The 21019-nt window shown below is 41.5% G+C and overlaps 1 protein-coding gene across 1 annotated transcript; it reads left to right on the top strand.

Moving 5' to 3' along the window:
* Positions 1–533: 533 nt before the first annotated feature.
* LOC311133715 (cytochrome c1, heme protein, mitochondrial-like) lies at positions 534–7119 on the top strand. The gene is made up of 7 exons (XM_084167254.1): positions 534–710; positions 1804–1994; positions 3095–3221; positions 3453–3610; positions 3855–4015; positions 4343–4443; positions 6560–7119. The coding sequence occupies exons 1-7, from the start codon at positions 630–632 to the stop codon at positions 6662–6664; spliced, it is 924 nt and encodes a 307-aa protein (XP_084023380.1). The 5' UTR covers positions 534–629; the 3' UTR covers positions 6665–7119.
* Positions 7120–21019: the final 13900 nt, after the last annotated feature.

Consider the following 21019-nt stretch of genomic DNA (forward strand, 5'->3'; position numbering starts at 1 on the left):
GAGGTAGGAGATGTCAGAGTTCCCCAAAGGTGGAACAAGCTCCCCCACGACGCCAGGACAGCGGAGTCACTGACCACCTTCAGGAGACACTTGAAACCCTACCTCTTTAAGGAATACCTGGAATAGTATAACAGTAATCCTTCTACCCCCCTCCCCCACCCCCCAATAATAATAAAAAATGGGGGGTGGTTGTCTCACTGGCTATCCTAAATTGAATGCACCAATTTGTAAGTCGCTCTGGATAAGAGCGTCTGCTAAATGACTTAAATGGAAATGGAAATGTCATGAAGACGGCATCAACAGAATCAGGGTTTCCACTCGTTACCATAGCCACAAAGTCAAAATTGGCTATATCGTAAAAATACATAGAAACAAGAATTTGATTTTTGGTCTTAATTTGAGGTTAGGGTTAGGCATAAGGTTAGCAGTGTGATTAAGGTTAGGTTTAAAATCACATGTTAAGAAGATACATTGTAGAAATGGGCGGGGTTTATGACTTTGTGGCTGGGGTAACTAATTACATCCCCGAATCAGGTGCAGGCGGAATCAACACGTTGTCTGACGTAATAGTGGCTAGCTTCATATAGGTCCGCGTTCCGCAAGCTTTCGAGGCAGGGAAGGGCAAGAAAATGGCGGCGCTACGAATGGTCGTGCTATCGGGGACTGGAAAAGCCCTCCTATGCACGCCAAAAACGATCAAGGCACCTCGGGTATGATATGTTTATGATCTCAATGCTGTATTGGGAGTATGTTCGCTTCTGCCTATTTTTTGTAGGAAAGAGAACACTCTCAAAGCCACCCTGACCGCTAGCTAGCTAGGAATGTAGCTATAAGGCAAGGTCACTCGTGTAATGCTAACGTTACCAAATGTGAGCTAGCTTGCTACATTAGGCACTATCCAGCGTGTGGTCCTTGCTATTTTGAAGCGATGGATGGTTGAAAATAGTATTGTGTGTTTGTTAGCCTTGTAATGTATACCGTCGCCAGTTGATTGGGGATAATGCCATGTCAGGTTCCGTTAACAGGGTAACGTTAGCTAGTTAGCTGGATATCTGCTTTTCTTGCCCTGTCTCGTCAGTTTGATAACAACAGTAACGTTAGCCACGTAGGAAGCTTGCTGGAAAGCAAAACCCAGGTAGCCAGCTAACCAGCAATGAGATTGTAACAGAGCCAGAGATGTAGTTTGAATTGACATAGCTAGCTAACTAGACGTAACTTCGCTATTTGGCTAGATTTGTATTTATAAAAACGATTGATTTGAGACTGGCTAGTAGATACACTACTATCTATAGGTGAGGCTCTTAACTGGGAAACGTCCTCCTAATTAACGTTACATGACAACACATGTTTATGTCGAGGTTAATGTGTGGATATCATTAACGTTATTCTTATAAAGGGTATTTGTTGCCAGCCAGTATATCAAATTGATATCGCTCTGACTTCATTCCTAGCATGCACCTGTTCATCAATCACTGCTATCTAGCTAGTTATGCATCTATGTTGCTATTTGCCTAACCTGTCTTGTGATGCTAGAAGTCTCACTCCTTTGGTATCTGTTGTGAAACCCAGGATATAAGGGCAGTTACATAAGCACTTGGCTGTATGCCTTGACATTAGATGCATATTCAGTGATATCATCATGAACCAACAAAGATTGATGACAATATTGAAGTAATTTTGGTCACCGCAAAAGTTATTGTGAAAAATACCTCACATGGATGCTTTGGATGACAAATTATGCAACCCCAGTATGTCGGTAGCTAGCTACATTAGTCATCTCATGTCAACTCTCTTCCTCGACAGGCCAACATGTCATTTGCCAGTCTACCCAGGTCGAAGAAGGTGGCCCTGACAACGTTTGGTGTGTTGACGACCAGTGGGGCCGGACTGGCTCTGATGCTACAGCAGTCTGTTAAGGCCTCAGACCTGGAGCTTCACCCCCCCAACTACCCCTGGACCCACAATGGCATGTTGTCAGCCCTTGACCACGGCAGGTATTAGCTAACTCCTAACCAAGAAAGACACACAATTACTTTCTACCATATCTTGTGTAATTGCATATAACATCATACAGTAATGTCATCACCCAGGCTTTCTCCAGTGCTAGTAATGGAACATTTGATTTGAGACTTTGAGAATTGTTTCTGTTCATTTTAGGGAAATATAATTTTTCTACGGCAATCTTCGGTAACACTTTACTTGACACCCAGTGTCATAACACGTTATGACAGTCATAACCATGTCATAACAGCTGACATAACTTGTCATAACCTTTCATAATATGGTCATAACACTGTCACAAACCATATTTACACCTGTTGTGACATATATTGCGTTATTTTATGGCAGGTTATGACACCTACATAAGTGTCAAAACCCAGTTATTCAAATTCGTTTTTTCTCTGCCAAGAAGTTTCCTTTCGTTTGAAAGTTTGTTGTTGTAATGAATTCTTTACACGTTTTTTCCCATCATATTTTAAATAACTTGTAAAAAAATAAACTTTATTACACTGTCAAGAAGCGTTATGACCATCATAATCATATAAACCAGAAAGGCCTACCACGTACATGCCCTTATATCAGTCATCAGTCAAAAAGAGGGTGTCTTGTCCTGCTCCTGAAATCTGCTCCTGCATTCATCCCAGTCATCAGCAACAGAGCATTGGGTTGGTACATGTCTGACACAATTTGTGCTCAATTACAATGATAATTTAATATGGTCAATTTCTAAAAAGTTATGTAACATAAACATACTGTTGACACGTAGGCTATGGTGTCATGGAATGTTTTGCCTTGTGTGGTAAGTTTTGTGGGTTTTTACACTTATGTTGGTGTCATAACCCGCCAGAAAATAACGCAAAATATGTCACAACAGGTCTAAATATGTGTCATGAGTGTTAGGACTATATTATAACAGGTTATGACAAGTTATGTCAGCTGTTATGACATGGTAATGACCGTGTCATAATGTTATGACACTGGGGTGTCAAGTAAAGTGTTACCGAAGCTTGTTAATATATACTAGATCATATTTGCCTGACAAGGAGGACTGGATGAAATGGATAGTAACTTGTCTGTTTTCTTTATATTGCAGCATCCGTCGTGGATATCAGGTGTACAAGCAAGTGTGTTCAGCGTGTCACAGCATGGAGTATCTGGCCTTCCGTAACTTGGTTGGAGTGTCGCACACAGAGGCCGAAGTGAAGGTTTTGGCTGAGGAGGTAAGGCTTTGTCCTTGGCCATTAGATTAAACAAGGTCATGACCTTATAGATGACTGTATCAATCCCTCTGGCTAGAACTTGCCCTTAGGCACAGTTCCAGGATCAGCTATCCCTTTTCCCTATCCTAAAATGTACCATTATGAGCAGAAATGCAAAGCTGACCTATCAGTTTCTAGCGACATCTTGGTCCTTCTCCAAGTCACTGACCACCGTCTGTGTTCTCCGCTCAGATTGAGGTGGTGGATGGCCCTGATGAGTCGGGAGAGATGTTCACCCGTCCAGGAAAGCTCTCCGACTACTTCCCCAAGCCATACCCCAACCCAGAGGCTGCCCGTGCGGCCAACGGCGGAGCCTTGCCCCCAGATCTCAGCTACATCGTCAATGCCAGGTACTTTGTTGCTAACGCCAGAGTATCTGGTGATGGGGCATATCGACAGTAAACGAAACGTTAGATTTAAGTTAGAATATATTGTAACCTTTTCTTACCCCAAATACGTTTTTACTGTCTATGAAGCAGGATAATACTTTCGTAAATCCACAGCAAGACACTCCTATTAAATCATACAATGATATTGTACCTTAGCTTGCCTTACAAGTGCCTTGTCCTAAGTTGTTTTTCTCCATTGCTCCAGACACGGAGGTGAAGACTATGTGTTCTCCCTACTGACGGGTTACTGTGAGCCCCCTGCTGGAGTGGAGGTGAGGGAGGGCCTCTACTACAACCCTTACTTCCCTGGCCAGGCCATCGGCATGGCTCCCCCGATCTACAATGAGATCCTGGAATTCGAGGACGGTCAGTAGGATTCCCCCTGCTTGGGATCACTAACTTGAAATAATATGATGATAAATCAATTCATAAAGTCGTTTTTAACCATTGTGCTCCTAGGACTCCATTTTAACCCTTGACATGACAGACTGAATGTCTAGGTTCTGGTGTCTATATAGTAATAGACTAATGAATTGATATAGTATAGTGAAAGTGTAGTATTTTCCATTTTGGTCATTTAGCAGACGCTTTCAACAAGAGCAACTTACAGTAAGTGCTTTCAACTAAGGTAGATAAGACAACCACATATCATAAACATTGCAAGTAAAACCTTCCATTCTCATGTGATCACAGGAACCCCAGCCACCATGAGCCAGGTGGCCAAGGACGTGTGCACCTTCCTACGGTGGGCAGCCGAGCCTGAGCACGACCAGCGCAAACGCATGGGCCTGAAGGTAAGCTGGGAGGGGGCGCCACCCTCTGGCGTAATAGAAATAGCATCCCAAATGTATTCTCAACCTGGGGTGTATTCATTAGTGCAAGCCGTAGCAGAACATTTTGCAATGAAAACAAGTCTATTTTCAAATTCAGGTAGTCCCTCTCCATTTCGGTCCGTTTACTTCCATTTGGTTTCTAGTAAATACACCTCTGATTTGAGACATTTCTTTCCGTTGTTTATGACCAAATTACTTAGCAGTCTTGAAAATCGGTAGGCCTATGTGGAGCATTGCTTGGTGTCAAGCAATCCAAGGAGGGGATTTGACTTAGTAGTGCTTCCTTACTTTCCCCAAAAAAATTATACAGTGGCCACCAACCATTTCTGGGTCAATATCAGAAGCAAGCAGAGATCAACCGCTCAGATTTTTGTTTTAAACATGAACAAATGTAAGCCTAAACAACATTAACCTAATAAAAACAGTTCTGTAGGAATGAGGTTTGTGCAGTAGGCCTATTACATTATCACAGCATATTGGGTCTTTGGGTTTTTGTCCCTCCCTTGTACTTCATTGATGCATAAAGGTCACTAATTAGGAAAGATCTCACCTGGTTGTCTAGGTCTTCATTGAAAGGAAATACCAAAAGTCTGCAGACACTAGGCCCTACATGGAATGAGTTTGACACCCCTTTGTGCTGTATTATCTCACCAACCCCCTCGTCACACCTCTGGGTAGCAGAGGTTCTGTTGTCTTTGCATCCTCTAGGTCTGATATCTGATTGGAAGTTCACTTTTACAGTATCCTATTGGTCAACAACTCAGATTTTAAATCCAAACAACTCGGATGCTTATAAAAGGGTCTTAGAATCATTCTCATATTATTTTTATTTATTTTTGTTCCCGATCTGCGCTGGTGAGAGACTCACTTTCTCCACCCATGGGACTCTTGAGGCATGCCTTGTAATTCTTGTTAATGCTTTGTAACTTAAGCTTTATGCCATGTATGTGAATCCCATCATTTTACAAGGTTAGTAAATAATATATGCATTTTGCATTCACTTCTTTTGACCATTTCTTGATCTTAGCCAAACGCATAATACTTGATTACACATGGTTTTACAATAATTTTAAATGGAGTCAGGTTTATCAAATGTAGTTTTGTTAAATATTATTAATGCTTGGCCTGCCAATATTGTTCTTATCAGACCATAATATATTCAAAACTCAAGCTTTGATAACAAAATAGATGTTGCTGTATCACTTGCGAGGCACAGCTGAGCATAAGTCATTCGCTTTTTTTATTTTACTGGACTGATGGTACCTGCATCTGATGGTCCATCTCAGCCGAGGGAGGGAGGGAGCGAGCAGCAGAGGGTCCCTGCTCTCTCCTTTCCTTCGGTGAGACTGACCAGAGAGAGGGGACACCACCTTCCACCTGATGGCGAAACTCGAGCCGCACCGCATTATTTTTGTTTCATGTTATTCCTCTATTCAAATGGACACGACGAGCTGCAAGTAATTAATTGCAGCGCGAGTGGAAGTAGGGAGAAGTACGTTTTTATGTTTAGAAAAAGTGTTGAATAAAAACAATGACCGTGCTGAATAAACTTGAACTCATAAAAACAGCAGCTCTTTGATTTATTCTTTCTGGTCATAGTTTTTAAAGTTATGAAATCTCACGTAGGCTAGTATCAAACTTTGCTCTTGGGTCGTGGAAGCTGTAGGCATGGTGATTTGAGCTATCCGATTTCCCAGTGCCGTAGGCACATTTGATTTAGCCACAGCTCTCCTGGTCTGCCAGGCAGGCGGAGTTTGTCCCTTCAGACAAATTAAATGGTTCAAAATAGGTCTTCTGAATCAAGTACACCTACCGGCAACAGCGCAAGACGAATAAGAAAACTAAATAGGAGTGCAAGCCTTTATCATTGGTTTTTCTACAGAAATGTTTGGTGATTGACTAGGAATGCCGTTAAGATCGACCGGTTGGTGACCACTGTTTTAATACATGACAAGTAGTGCTTTCATATATAAGAAATTAAATGCAATGAATGTATTTAACAGAACTTAATAGAATTTAAAAAGACTTGAGGGATCCAACTCACTCAAACTCTTTCTCCCCACCCCCCCCCCCCCAGCTGCTCATGGGTTCCGCCATCTTGGTCCCCCTGGTCTATTACATGAAGAGGCACAGGTGGTCTGTGCTGAAGAGCAGGAAGATCGCTTACAGGCCCCCCAAGTAAAGACCTGGACAGCTGCGTTCTGCCTGCCCATGTGGCTGCTCAGCTCGAACTCTGACTCCTCTGATTTGCGATTGTCCATCTTTTTGAAAAACGCACATGCATTTAAAATATGGTTGCCCTAATTCATTTGATGGGTGTCTTCTCAAAACAAGTTATTCTCTGCCAACAGGGAAGGATGCAAACACAACCTCTTGTTTTACAAAACAAGGTATTGAAAGAAACGTGTTTCCCAACTCCAGTCCTCAAGTAGCCCCAACGGCACCTATTTTTTTGGGGGGAGGAAACACGGGTATAGTGGTTAACCTGTTCTTTTGAGGGGATTCTCAACTGAAGTCATTGTATGTTCCTGCAACCTTCTTGTGCTGTTGTGAATCTGTCACGTTATAGGTTCTCTACACTTTGTTGTGTAAATATTTAATAAACACAGGTGTACCGAATAAACCATGTTCTAACCCAATACTACCTGTGACAGTGTTATTCTGCAATGCACCTACGCCACACTGTTTCTTTTCTGATGTGGTTCATACACTTTCTACACATTTATATTCTGTAATTTGCATATAAATGTAGGTGTTGGGCCGTAGCACGCTATCTGCTTTAGTTTTCGAGATGATCGGTCTCTGTCGAGGGAGAGGCTGGTTTTTACATGGTGTGTATGTTTCTTCAGAACACATTTCCGTTTGTTGGCAATGTCAATTCCTGTACTAAAAAATATAAAAATACTTATGTTCGCTAACGGGACAGGCAAATGCCACAGAGTACTAAACTGTAAACCAATCAAAACTTGTGTACTGTCTCTGCTGATCATGTTTTCTAATCACGTTATCCATATCTAAAGTAGTAGACAGCTGGTGACATCCGACAAACTGTCAAGAATGTCGCCGGAGGAGATGGCTGCCGTTTTACGGGCTCCTAACAAATTGAGTGCGTGTGTTCGCGTTATAAGTGGGAGAACTTGCACAATCGGTGGCTGACTAAATACTTTTTTTCCTCACTGTAAGCTGTAGACCACACTATTTACCAAGAGAGTTTATCTATATATTTCGTAGTCTATTTACCACCACAAACCGATGCTGGCACTTAGACCGCACTCAACGAGCTGTATAAGGCCATAAGCAAACAAGAAAATGCTCATCCAGAGGCGGCGCTCCTAGTGGCCGGGGACTTTAATAAAGGGAAACTTAAATCTGTTTTACCTCATTTCTACCAGACACTGTGCAACCAGAGAGAAAAAACTCCAGACCACCTTTACTCCACACAGAGACACGTACAAAGCCTCGCCCTCCATTTGGCAAATCTGACCATAACTCTATCCTCTTGATTCCTGCTTACAAGCAAAAACTAAAGCAGGAAGTACCAGTGACTTGCTCAATACGGAAGTGGTCAGATGACGCAGATGCTAAGCCACAGTACTGTGTTGCTAACACAGACTGGAATATTTTCCGGGATTCATCTGATGGCATTGAGGAGTACACCACATCAGTCACTGGATTCATCAATAAGTGCATCGACGACGTCGTCCACACAGTGACCGTATGTACACTACCAGTCAAAAGTTTGGACACACCTTCTCATTCAAGGGTTTTTCCTAATTTTTTAAAATATTTTTTACATTTGTAGAATAATAGTGAAGACATCAAAACTATGAAATAACACATGGAATCATGTAGTAACCAAAAAAGTGTTAAACAAATCAAAATATATTTTATATTTGAGATTCTTCAAATAGCCACCCTTTGCCTTGATGACAGCTTTGCACACTCTTGGCATTCTCTCAACCAGCTTCAAGAGGTAGTCACCTGGAATGCATTTCAATTAACAGGTGTACCTTCTTAAAAGTTAATTTGTGGAATTTCTTTCCTTTTTAATGCATTTGAGCAAATCAGTTGTGTTGTGACAAGGTAGGGAGGGTATACAGAAGATACAGAATCCCTATTTGGTAAAATGGCAAGTACAGCTCAAATAAGCAAAGAGAAACGACAGTCCATCATTACTTTAAAATATGAAGGTCAGTCAATACGAAACATTTCTTTAAGTGCAGTCGCAAAAACCATCAAGCGCTATGATGAAACTGGCTCTCAAGAGGACCGCCACAGGAATGGAAGACCCAGAGTTACATCTGTTGCAGAGGGTAAGTTCATTAGAGTTATCAGCCTCAGCATTTGCAGCCCAAATAAATGCTTCACAGAGTTCAAGTCACAGACACATCTCAACATCAACTGTTCAGAGGGGACTGTGTGAATCAAGCCTTCATGGTCGAATTGCTGCAAAGAAACCACTACTAAAGGACACCAATAAGAAGAATAGCCCTGCTTGGGCCAAGAAACACAAGCAATGGACATTAGACCGGTGAAAATGTGTCCTTTGGTCTGGAGTCCAAATTTCAGATTTTTGGTTCCAACCGCCGTGTCTTTGTGAGATGCGGTGTGGGTGAATTGATGACCTCCGCATGTGTAGTTCCCACCGTAAAGCATGGAAGAGGAGGTGTTATGGTGTGGGGGTGCTTTGCTGGTGACACTGTCTGTGATTTATTTAGAATTCAAGGCACACTTAACCAGCATGGCTACCACAGCATTCTGCAGCGGTACGCCATCCCATCTGGTTTGGGCTTATTGGGACTATCATTTGTTTTTCAACAGGACAATGACCCAACACACCTCCAGGCTGTGTAAGGGCTATTTTACCAAGAAGCAGAGTGCTGGAGTGCTGCTTCAGGTGACCTGGCATCCACAATCCCCCGACCTCAACCCAATTGAGATGGGTTGGGATGAGTCGGATGGCAGAGTGAAGGAAAAGTAGCCAACAAGTGCTCAGCATATGTGGGAACTCCTTCAAGACTGTTGGAAAAGCATTCCAGGTGTAGCTGATATAGAGAATGCCAAGAGTGTGCAAAGCTGTCTTCAAGGCAAAGGGTTGCTATTTGAAGAATCTCAAATATAAAATATATTTTGATTTGTTTACTACTACATGATTCCATATGTGTTATTTCATCGTTTTGATGTCTTCACTATTATTCTACAACGTAGAAAATAGTAAAAATAAATTAAAATCTTTGAATGTGTAAGTGTGTCCAAACTTTTGACATGTACTGTACATAACCTAACCAGAAGCCATGGATTACAGGCAACATCTGCACTGAGCTAAAGGGTAGAGCTGCCACTATCAAGGAGCGGGATTCTAACCCGGACGCTTATAAATAATCCCGCTATGCCCTCCGACGAATCATCAAACAGGCAAAGCGTCAATATAGGACTAATATTGAATCTTACTACACCGGCTCCGATGCTCGTCGGATGTGGCAGGGCTTGCAAACTATTACGGACTACAAAGGGAAGCATAGCTGCGAGCTGCCAGGGACACGAGCCTACCAGAAGTGCTAAATTACTTCTATGCTCGCTTCGAAGGCAAGCAACACTGAAGCATGCATGAGAGCACCAGCTGTTTCGGATGACTGTGTGATCACGCTCTCCTTAGCCAATGTGAGTAAGACCTTTAAACAGGTCAACATTCACAAGGCCGCTGGGCCAGACGGATTACCAGGATGTGTACTCCGAGCATGCGCTGACCAACTGGCAAGTGTCTTCACTGACATTTTCAACCTGTCCCTGACCAAGTCTGTAATACCAACATGTTTCAAGCAGACCACCATAGTCCCTGTGCCCAAGAACACCAAGGTAACCTGCCTAAAACTGCATTGTTGGTTAAGGGCTTGTAAGTAAGCATTTCACTATAAGGTCTACACCTGTTGTATTCGGTGCATGTGTCAAATATTTTTTTTATTGTATTTGATAAATGACTACCAACCCGTAGCACTCACGTCTGTAGCCATGAAGTGCTTTGAAAGGCTGGTCATGGTTCACATCAACACCATTATCCCAGAAACCCTAGACCCACTCCAATTTGCATACCGCCCCAACAGATCCACAGATGACTCGATCTCTATTGCACTCCACACTACCCTTTCCCACCTAGACAAAAGGAACACCTACGTGAGAATGCTATTCATTGACTACAGCTCAGCGTTCAACACCATAGTGCCCTCATAGCTCGTCACTAAGCCAAGGACCCTGGGACTAAACAACTCCCTCTGCAACTGAATCCTGGACTTCCTGACGGGCCGCCCCCAGGTGGTAAGGGTATGTAACAACACATCCTCAACACAGGGGCCCCTCAGGGGTGCGTGCTCAGTCCCCTCCTGTACTCCCTGTTCACCCATGACTGTATGGCCAAGCAATAACAGTCAAGCTGGATAATAACCCCCCAAAAATGATAAGGCTAGAGAAGTTTATTGATAAATGTTACGAATGCAGTCAAGGCCAAAACATGTCAGAGAGGAACCAGGGAAAAAACAATGATTTATGCTCTTCCCCACCTGGTATGGTAAGAGTGAAAACCGACCTGCTAAAATCAAAAAATTATAAATTGGGCGTACTTGAACTTGTCAGTAAAGAAATAAAGGCGATGAAGGCGAGCCTCGAAATGAGTGAAGAAAAAGCTGCGACAATGGGGAAAGAAACAAACAAGCTAAAAGTTACAGTCAAAACTATTGAAACGAACGTTAAAGAACTTAAAAAGGAGAACATGTTTCTGAGAGAAGCCTTACTTGGAATACAGACTAGATATATGTGAGAAAATCTGGTACTTACTGGTATTAAAGAAAATCATGGTGAAGATCCTGAAAGTGTGGTGGAAGAATTCCTTCTTAAAGTGCAACAGATCCCAGGCGATACTGTCGACAAAATCAAACTCGAACATGTACACCGTTTCGGACAGAGAGGTCAGCAATACGAGCGCCCAATCGTTGCCAAAAATAATGGTTAAAAGCCTGGGCAAAAGACTCGCTGGCACGAAAATAGGCATGAATGATCAGTTCCCGAAGGAAATTGCAGAACGGCGCAAAGTTCTGTACCCACTCTTCAACGTGAATAGACTTAAAGGGAAACGTGTAGCTCTCATAGTCGATAAACATTGATAACCAACTGTTCCGAAACACTAAGACTACTCCATGGCTATTCTAAATAATACCAAGTTCCCATAGAGGACGCAAATAATGGAACACCCAATACTATCCATGGTAGGGATTGTAATAAAAACAACACTGGAAAACAATAAAAATGCAACAACTGATGAATAAATAAATTACAAATACACTACACTATTCAAGATAGGGAATGTTGTAAAATAATTACTATTCGACTTTCTATTCATAGTATTTATAAATAGATAAAAGACAGCATTAGAAGAAAGGATAATTATTGAAATAATACATCTTCAAATATAAGGATCTGGAACACAAAAGTACTTAAAAGCCCGAAATTAGGTAGGAATCAACATGGTAGGGATAAAAAAAATCTGCAAACAGAGGACATTGAAAGCACAGTGTGTGGGTATGTGTGGTTGTATTGTGATGGAAGGTGGGGTGTGTGTTTTTGTGTTTTGAAAAGTGTGGAGTTAAGGGAGTGAAAAAGGAAAATGGTTGCAAATGCCAGAGCCCATGTGTGCCCGAGCAGGAGTTTTCTATTTTGTGCATATATGGGATATACATTTTAAAATAAATTATAAATATAGTTTATTTATTGTCTTATCATGATGGAACGGTCCCCAACCCTATACCCTAGACACCCACCTGAGCGACCCACACACTAAGTCGAAGTCCTTATCTGTTTTATAGGCCTACTGCAAGTAGCCTATACGCAGCCAAGGCAGCAAGATAAATGCGGTCAGAGACCCACTAAAGCAGCACTGCCCCCTCAAGAGTCTGAGACTGCCTGGCAGAGTTGGTCCAACAAAGCCAAAGCCCCTGAATGGGTGAGCATAATATACAAGGAATTTCTCAAAGCTGCTAATGAGAACCTTGATGACCAGGTAGTGGCAGTGCTGGCAACACTAGCTGCAGTAACCCATGGGGAGGGGGGTCACACTCGGACAATCAGAGAGGGGGCAAATTATTGTGGCCCTGGTGGCACAAAAGAATCAAACGGTCTGACTGCACAGAGATTCTTGGGGAAATGGTCACAACGGGGATCAGCATGTGTGTTTCAGGGTAGGGGGGTGTATCTGAGCTCCATCAGCTAGGACCTGACATTGGTTAATCAAATCTCCCCATTCTTGCTCAATTTTGCATGCCTTCTCAAACAGCTACAACTGTTTATGCATTTGCACATCAAGTCTTCTCTTGAGTTGGGCTCAGGGATGGAACAACTGTTGAACATCTGAGCTTGTGGTTGTTTGTGGTGGAAGGGTGGGGAGCGTGTGTGTGTGTGTGTGTGTATTTATCCCACATCTGTTGAACTGTGGTAATGATGTTAGGGACAATACAGGATGAATCACAATAATTGTTCGCCAAAATAATAATTGCTTGCCAAAAATGTAATTTTTGCAATGCCAATCCTGGTTATAAGTAACAATCCTTAGTATGAACTGCCTACATTTTTACGCATATTATTAGTTAATTGTGGAAATAAATTAAGATATGCAAGACTTTTTTAAATAACTATACAATACAATCGAGGTGAGGGCATTGGAAATGCTTTTGGCAGTTAATCTGCTTCTGTTCTGTGGGTGGCACTGTGTGCTCTTTTTAAAGGATGGGTCCTAATCTCTCAAAGGCCCTAGAATACAGGTAGACGGGGTGGTCTGCCAGTCACTGGGATGACAATCGAACTTGGGATGGGGGGGAGATTTTAGCGGGTGGAAGAGTGGAGAACAGTTGGAGGTTTATTCAGTAGCAGTGCAAATACCATGGTACAGCTACAGTGCCTTGCAAAAGTATTCATCCCCCTTGGCGTTTTTCCTATTTTGTTGCATTACAACCTGTAATTTAAATGGATTTTTATTTTTATTTCATGTAATTTGACATACACAAAATAGTCCAAATTGGTGAAGTGGAATGAGAAAAAATTGTTTCAAAAAATTCTACAAAATAAATAACGGAAAACTGGTGCGTGCATACGTATTCACCCCCTTTGCTACGAAGCCCCTAAATAAAATCTGGTGCAACCAATTACCTACAGAAGTCACAAAATTAGTTAAATAAAGTCCACCTGTGTGCAATCTAAGTGTCACATGATCTCAGTATATATACACACCTGTTCTGAAATGCCCCAGAGTCTGCAACACCACTAAGCAAGGGGCACCACCAAGCAAGCGGCACCATGAAGACCAAGGAGCTCTCCAAACAGGTCAGGGACAAAGTTGTGGAGAAGTACAGATCAGGGTTGGGTTCTAAAAAAAGATCAGAAACTTTGAACATCCCACGGAGCACCATTAAATCCATTATTAAAAAATGGAAAGAATATGGCACCACAACAAACCTGCCAAGAGAGGGCCGCCCACCAAAACTCACGGACCAGGCAAGGAGGGCATTAATCAGAGGCAACAAAGGGACCAAAGATAACCCTGAAAGAGCTGCAAAGCTCCACAGCGGAGATTGGAGTATCTGTCCATAGGACCACTTTAAGCCGTACACTCCACAGAGCTGGGCTTTATGGAAGAGTGGCCAGAAAAAAACCCATTGCTTAAAGAACAAAATAAGCAAACACGTTTGGTGTTCACCAAAAGGCATGTGGGAGACTCCCCAAACATATGGAAAAATGTACTCTGGTCAGATGAGACTAAAATTGAGCTTTTTGGCCATCAAGAAAAACGGTATGTGTGACGCAAACCCAACACCTCTCATCACCCCAAGAACACCATCCCCATCGGCAGGGACTGGGAAACTGGTCAGAATTGAAGGAATGATGGATGGCGCTAAATACAGGGAAATTCTTGAGGGAAACCTGTTTTGAGACTGGGACGGAGGTTCACCTTCCAGCAGGACAATGACCCTAAGCATACTGCTAAAGCAACACTCGAGTGGTTTAAGGGGAAACATTTAAACGTCTTGGAATGGCATAGTCAAAGCCCAGACCTCAATCCAATTGAGAATCTGTGATATGACTTAACGATTGCTGTAGCGGAACCCATCAAACTTGAATGAGCTGGAGCAGTTTTGCCTTGAAGAATGGGCAAAAATCCCAGTGGCTAGATGTGCCAAGCTTATAGAGACATACCACAAGAGTGTTACGTGGAGTGGAACAGGGGAACCCAAGAGCAGACTCAGATGAGGAGACTGGGATGAAGTAACCAAGATATTTATTGAAACACAGGGAGAAGATGGAGTGCAGGTCAGGGGAAACTGCTGGAAACCAGGTGTGGAGGCTGAGGCTGGAGCAAGTGGGGTTGAGACAGGGTGAGCAGGTCCGGAGGGGAATCCAAGGGAGTAATTGAGTGGGGAATCCAGGACAGAGTAGCAGGATGACGAGACGTGGGACTGGAGACAGGGACCAGAGTCAGAGCAGGCAGAACTGTAGCGGAGAGGAAAACAGCATCAGGCAAGGAAAACAGGCACAACAGGATCTGAATAGTAACAAACAGCTAGAACCGTAGACTGACTGAGCAGAGATTACGATCTGGCAGTGTGGAAGTGGCAGGACTGAGTATTTGTAGAGGTCTTGATTATGGAACAGGTTGCAGCTGGTGGGGATCTGCTCTGACTCCAGCACACCTGTCTCCGCCCACACAATCACACACACACACAGAGAGAGAGGGAGAGGGAGAGAGTACTGGGGGAGTGGCGGCAGGTCAAGGATACATTGGATGAGCAGTAGAGGGCGTTGCAGGAGCAGATGTGACAAAGAGACTTGCAGCTCTAATTGCTGCAAAAGGTACTACAAAGTATTGACTTTGGGGGGGTGAATAGTTATGCACGCTCAAGTTCTGTTTTTTTGTCTTATTTCTTGTTTGTTTCACAAAAAGTGGTAGGCATGTTGTGTAAAACAAATGATACAAACCCCCAGAAAATCCATTTTAATTCCAGTTTGTAAGGCAACAAAATAGGAAAAATGCCAAGGGGGGGTGAATACTTTCACAAGCCACTGTATATGGACACTCAATCATTATGGTACTTTTTACTGGTAAGTTTACAAACATATATTATGATAAATAGAATTGAAACATGTATCTCATTATGGTAAATGGTGAAATAAGTATAGCAAGTTATAATTACATTTACATAATTTTAGTCATTTAGCAGATGCTCTTATCCAGAGCGACTTACAGTTAGTGAGTGCATACATTTTTCATACTGGCCCCCGTGGGAATCGAACCCACAATCCTGGCGTTGCAAGCGCCATGCTCTACCAACTGAGCTACAGGAATTGTAATGGCTTAGCAGATAATAAGAAAAGACGATCAGTATTTACCTTGCTCAAAGATATAATATCTATTGTTTACAGAAATTTTTGATGAAGTAGTGTGGAAAAAGGACTTAGGGGGGCAAAATATACTTCTCCCATGGGCAAAGAAACTCAAAAGATGTGATGATATTAATTAACAATCATTTTGATCCGAATGTGCAAATTGTTTAAACAGATCGGCTAGCAAGGTAGATGGATTCTTTTAAATATGTTATTGGACCGTAAACAGATTTGGCTCATTAATCTATACGGTCCAAATAATGATGATCCACGCTTCTTTGAAAATATATACAGCGCATTCGGAAAGTATTCAGACCCCTTCACTTTTTCCACATTTTGTTACGTTACAGCCTTATTCTGAAATGGATTACATAGTTTTTTCATCTCATCAATCTACACACAAAACCCCATAATGCCAAGGCAAAAACAGGGTTTTAATTTGTTTTGCACATTTATAACAAATAAAAAACTGAAATATTACATTTACATAAGTATTCAGACCCTTTACTCAATACTTTGTTGAAGCACCTTTGGCAGCATTACAGCCTAGAGTCTTCTTGGGTATGATTCTACAAGCTTGGTACAGCTGTATTTGGGGTGTTTCTCCCATTCTTCTCTGCAGATCCTCTCAAGCTCTCTCAGGTTGGATGGGGAGCGTCGCTGCACAGCTATTTTCAGGTCTCTCATGAGATGTTCGATCGGGTTCAAGTCCGGGCTCTGGCTGGGCCACTCAAGGACATTCAGAGACTTGTCCTGAAGCCATTCCTGCATTGTCTTGGCTGTGTGCTTAGTGTCGTTATCCTGTTGGAAGGTGAACCTTCACCCAAGTCTGAGGTCCTGAGCACTCTGGAGCAGGTTTTCATCAAAGATCTCTCTGTACTTTGCTCCATTCATCTTTCCCTCAATCGTGACTAGTCTCCCAGTCCCTGCCGCTGAAAAACATCACCACAGCATGATGCTGCCACCAACATGCTTCACCGTAGGGATGGTGCCAGGTTTCCTCCAGACTTCACGGTTGGCATTCAGGCCAAAGAGTTCAATCTTGGTTTCATCAGACCAGAGATTCTTGTTTCTCATGGTCTGAGAGTCCTTTAGGTGCCTTTTGGCAAATTCCAAGCGGGCTGTCATGTGCCTTTTACTGAGGGGCTTCCGTCTGGCCACTCTACCATAAAGGTCTGATTGGTGGAGTGCTGCAGAGATGGTTGTTCTTCTGGAAGATTCTCCCATCTCCACAGGGGAACTCTGGAGCTCTGTCAGAATGACCATCGGGTTCTTGGTCACCTCCCTGACCAAGGACCTTCTCCCCTGATTGCTCAGTTTGGCCAGCTCTATGGAGAGTCTTGGTGGTTCGAAACTTCTTCCATTTAAGAATGATGGATGTCACTGTGTTCTTGAGGACCTTTAATGCTGCAGAAATTATTTGGTACCCTTCCCCAGATCTGTTCCTCGACAAAATACTGTCTCTGAGCCCTACGGACAATTCCTTCCACCTCATGGCTTGGTTTTTGCTCTGACATGCACTGTCAACTGTGGGACCTTATATAGACAGGTGTGTGTCTTTCCAAATCATGTCCAATCAATTGAATTTACCCCAGGTGGACTCCAATGAAGTTGTAGAAACATCTCAAGGATGATCAATGGAAACAGGACACACCTGAGCTCAATTTCGAGTCTCATAGCAAAGGGTCTGAATATTTCAAAAAAACAGTTTCTGTATTGTCATTATGGGGTATTGTGTGTAGATTGACAAAAATATGTTTAAAAAAACGTAAGAAAATGCGGAAAAAGTCAAAGGGTCTGAATACTTTCCGAATGCACTATATGTCTAATATGGCAACATATTATTTTCCCAAAAGGAATTATTGTTAACTGACATCTCAAAGCCATGCCTGCAAGAAGCCATGACCTGGTGCACACATATTTCTCTGTTGTCAGTTTGATTGAAGGCCTCAATATGTATTTTTGCTTTTAACTGATTGCTTCTACAAAGGGAGAAGGAACAACACATGATCAACATGCGCTAGCTACTAGTTTAAAGCAATGAAATATATAATTGTTACAAAGAATGAATGTATGGGCTACATTTATGAGAATAATACATGCATTTGCTTACCTTATCAAGCTTGAAGACAATACACTCATTTATCACTCAAATAAAGTGTTATGAGTGATTGCACCACAAACATTTTTCCAGGTTGTTGATGCATCCTCCTCCCAATAAAGCCTCTTCCAACACCACAGGTACACTGTAAACCCTTATTAGTTATTACTCAAAAGTTTGGTGGAAACCCGCTGCACTAGTATACTAGAGTACAGTTACTTAGAACGTTAGCACTAGCTTAACTCAAACTGTAAGTGTCCTCAACATAGTTTGCTAAATGAAGTAGATTAGTAGTGTAACACACACTGAAATAATTTTTGTCCACTAATGGTAATTTCAGAGTTAAATAAACATAATAGTTTGAGCTAAATCTACTAAAATATTTGGAGTCTGGGCAAAATGTTTTTTTTGAGTGCAGAATATTTAAAAGATATCTGTCCATTAACTTGCTTTTACTCCCTACAATAACTTTAGTTGTAATGTTCTGTTTGTACTCAAAACATTAAAGCCATGGCAACTTGGACCTTAACTTGGTTCTATCGTGTCACTGTGAATTAAATTGTTTAAGTATCCAAACTGTGTAACCTTTGCGCAACTTACTTACAATTCCAAGTAATATTACTATATTGTATATGTTCATATCATTTGATTAATAACTTAAATCATTCATGTTGTATCTCTGTAATTAATTACTTTAGTTACTCTACTCTTTCGAGTGCATTCAACAAATACCGAATCAACATGTTCAAGTTTGCATACAACTTTTGAGTAAATTAAACATAAAACAGTAAAAAAAAAAAGTATCACATTTTAGTCCTGTGTAACTTGATATTTTTTGTTACGTAACTCAAATAATTTGTAGAAACCAGCTGCACTTCAAAATGTTAAGTCAAAAACTACTCTTAATATCCAAGTTCTTTCTTTCAGTCAACTACTCTAAAGCAAGTCAGCTTTACAACAGTTTTTACTTAAAAAATAAAATGACATTTTCTTTAAAACACTCCGTCTTCAGAACCACAAATCTCTAATTACATGAATGCACAAAACATGATTAATCTATTTTAGGCTCTATCAATAGATTAATGCCAATTATGTACAGCATGACTCATTTGAAATATGCTATAACTTTTAAAAGGCTCAGATAACAAAACCCCAACTTTCAATCAATTCAATACTGTGTAACATTGCAACATTCAGCATCGACAACTTAACTATTAAAACATAAGCACAGTATAATGACCCTTCTCCAATTAACACTTTCAACTGATGTGGTAGCTTCCATTCAATTAAAAGCTGTGCTGAAGGATATAAAATCAAAATATCGAGGTTGTGATGTGCCGACATCCATTTCACAGTCTAACTACTTGACTACGTTTAACTGTACAAGATGAAGATTAACGTTGACAATTTACATTTCTTCCTCCACTAAAAGTTTCACTCCATTATGTTTACAACAAAGTTATACTTGCAGATTATAAAATGTTTCAGTCTTAAACCTTCATTCCTGACTAAGGTGTATGGCCAAATCATTAAACGGACAAATAAATGTTCTAAATGCAAGTAGACAGTGTGTGCGAATGTTGTTTCCCCAACTTTCTTATATGTACTGGTCCACAACACTAGACAGGTATGCAAAAGACCTCTCCTTACAACTCCATGAAGATTCCCTATCCATTTTCATCCTCTGGGAACTCAGCCATTTTTCGCATTATGACGTCAGCAATGTGAGATTTGTGGCCAATGTCTCTAAAGCTTCCTATATACAAGGATTTAGGCTGAGGCCAACAACTTCATCACTGATTTTTTTTTTTTTAAAGTCATTTAGCAGACGCTCTTATCCAGAGCGACTTACAGTTAGTGAGTGCATACATTTTTCCTACTGGCATACTGATTTGTAAGGTAACTTCACAATGCCAATGTTCAGTTTTCCCAAACAGTAACACTTTCAATTGAACTCTACACCAACTGAAGTCAAGATAGTCTTGTATCTCTGTACATGTTAAGACTCAATAGATTAAAGGCCAATAGTATTGCATGACTTTCTCATTTTTGTGACCGGTTTGACTAAAGGCACAGATCAAATCAAATGCAGGCAGACATTTTAGTTGGCATTTGCCTACAAAACATTTAGTCGCCTTCAGTCTTTTCCTTATAGGATAACGTTTTACAATTGTTTAGCGCCATAAATGTTTTTGGTATTTTACAGTTGGTTTTTCAAAGCAAGGACCTTTGGCTTCATTCTGTCTCCATCCAAGTTTAACAACACTTTTTGTATAAACCCAAACTTGTTCTTCATGCAATTCGGGTATCCATGTTGGAGTGAGTACATCAGGCCAGCACCGGAAATCCTTCATAACCACCTTCTCCTCAAGGACCACGTAGACTCTTCCTGGATGGAATGGCATAGCAGCTACATCTCAATCGTCATCAATGACTGAGATGATGGCTGCTGGTCTCTTGATGGCTAAAGGATCTTGGGATGTTTCCTCCTGAGAAAGAACATGAAAATATAATTATCATGTCACAATAAACTCTTATGAAGACACACAAGTAGTTTCTCCCCTCCTTTATTTTGGGTAAAAAAATACTTTAACAACCTTGCACACAAACACAACCCACCGTGCATGTTATGAACACTCCAGAGTCATCCTCTTGGAGTATTGCTGGAAGACATCTGAGGACAACAGTTCGATCGGTGTTCACATCACGTGGTTGCTACAGAGAAACATTAACTATACATCTCTGTAAGGGTATCACTGATCTTAAAATGTAACATTTCAATCAATTAATTTGCTTTACATTTTGCTTACTGATTTAATTTATATACCTGGCTGTACAAATTCAGAATGGCAGCTATCTTTTGTCCATTTCTTCCAGTCTTTCCCTGTTTCTCTCTGGATACGGCTAGCAAGCGTTCTGTGTGTTGTTCCAACATGGAATAAAACAAATCCCGGAGTTGCTGGTTTGTGATGTGATGGTACTCTGCACATACCTAAAACAAAGTTCAAAGGCTTTTGA

This window comes from Coregonus lavaretus (genome assembly GCF_964263955.1).
Source record: "Coregonus lavaretus genome assembly, chromosome: 8".
NCBI classification, from domain to species: Eukaryota; Metazoa; Chordata; class Actinopteri; order Salmoniformes; family Salmonidae; genus Coregonus; species Coregonus lavaretus.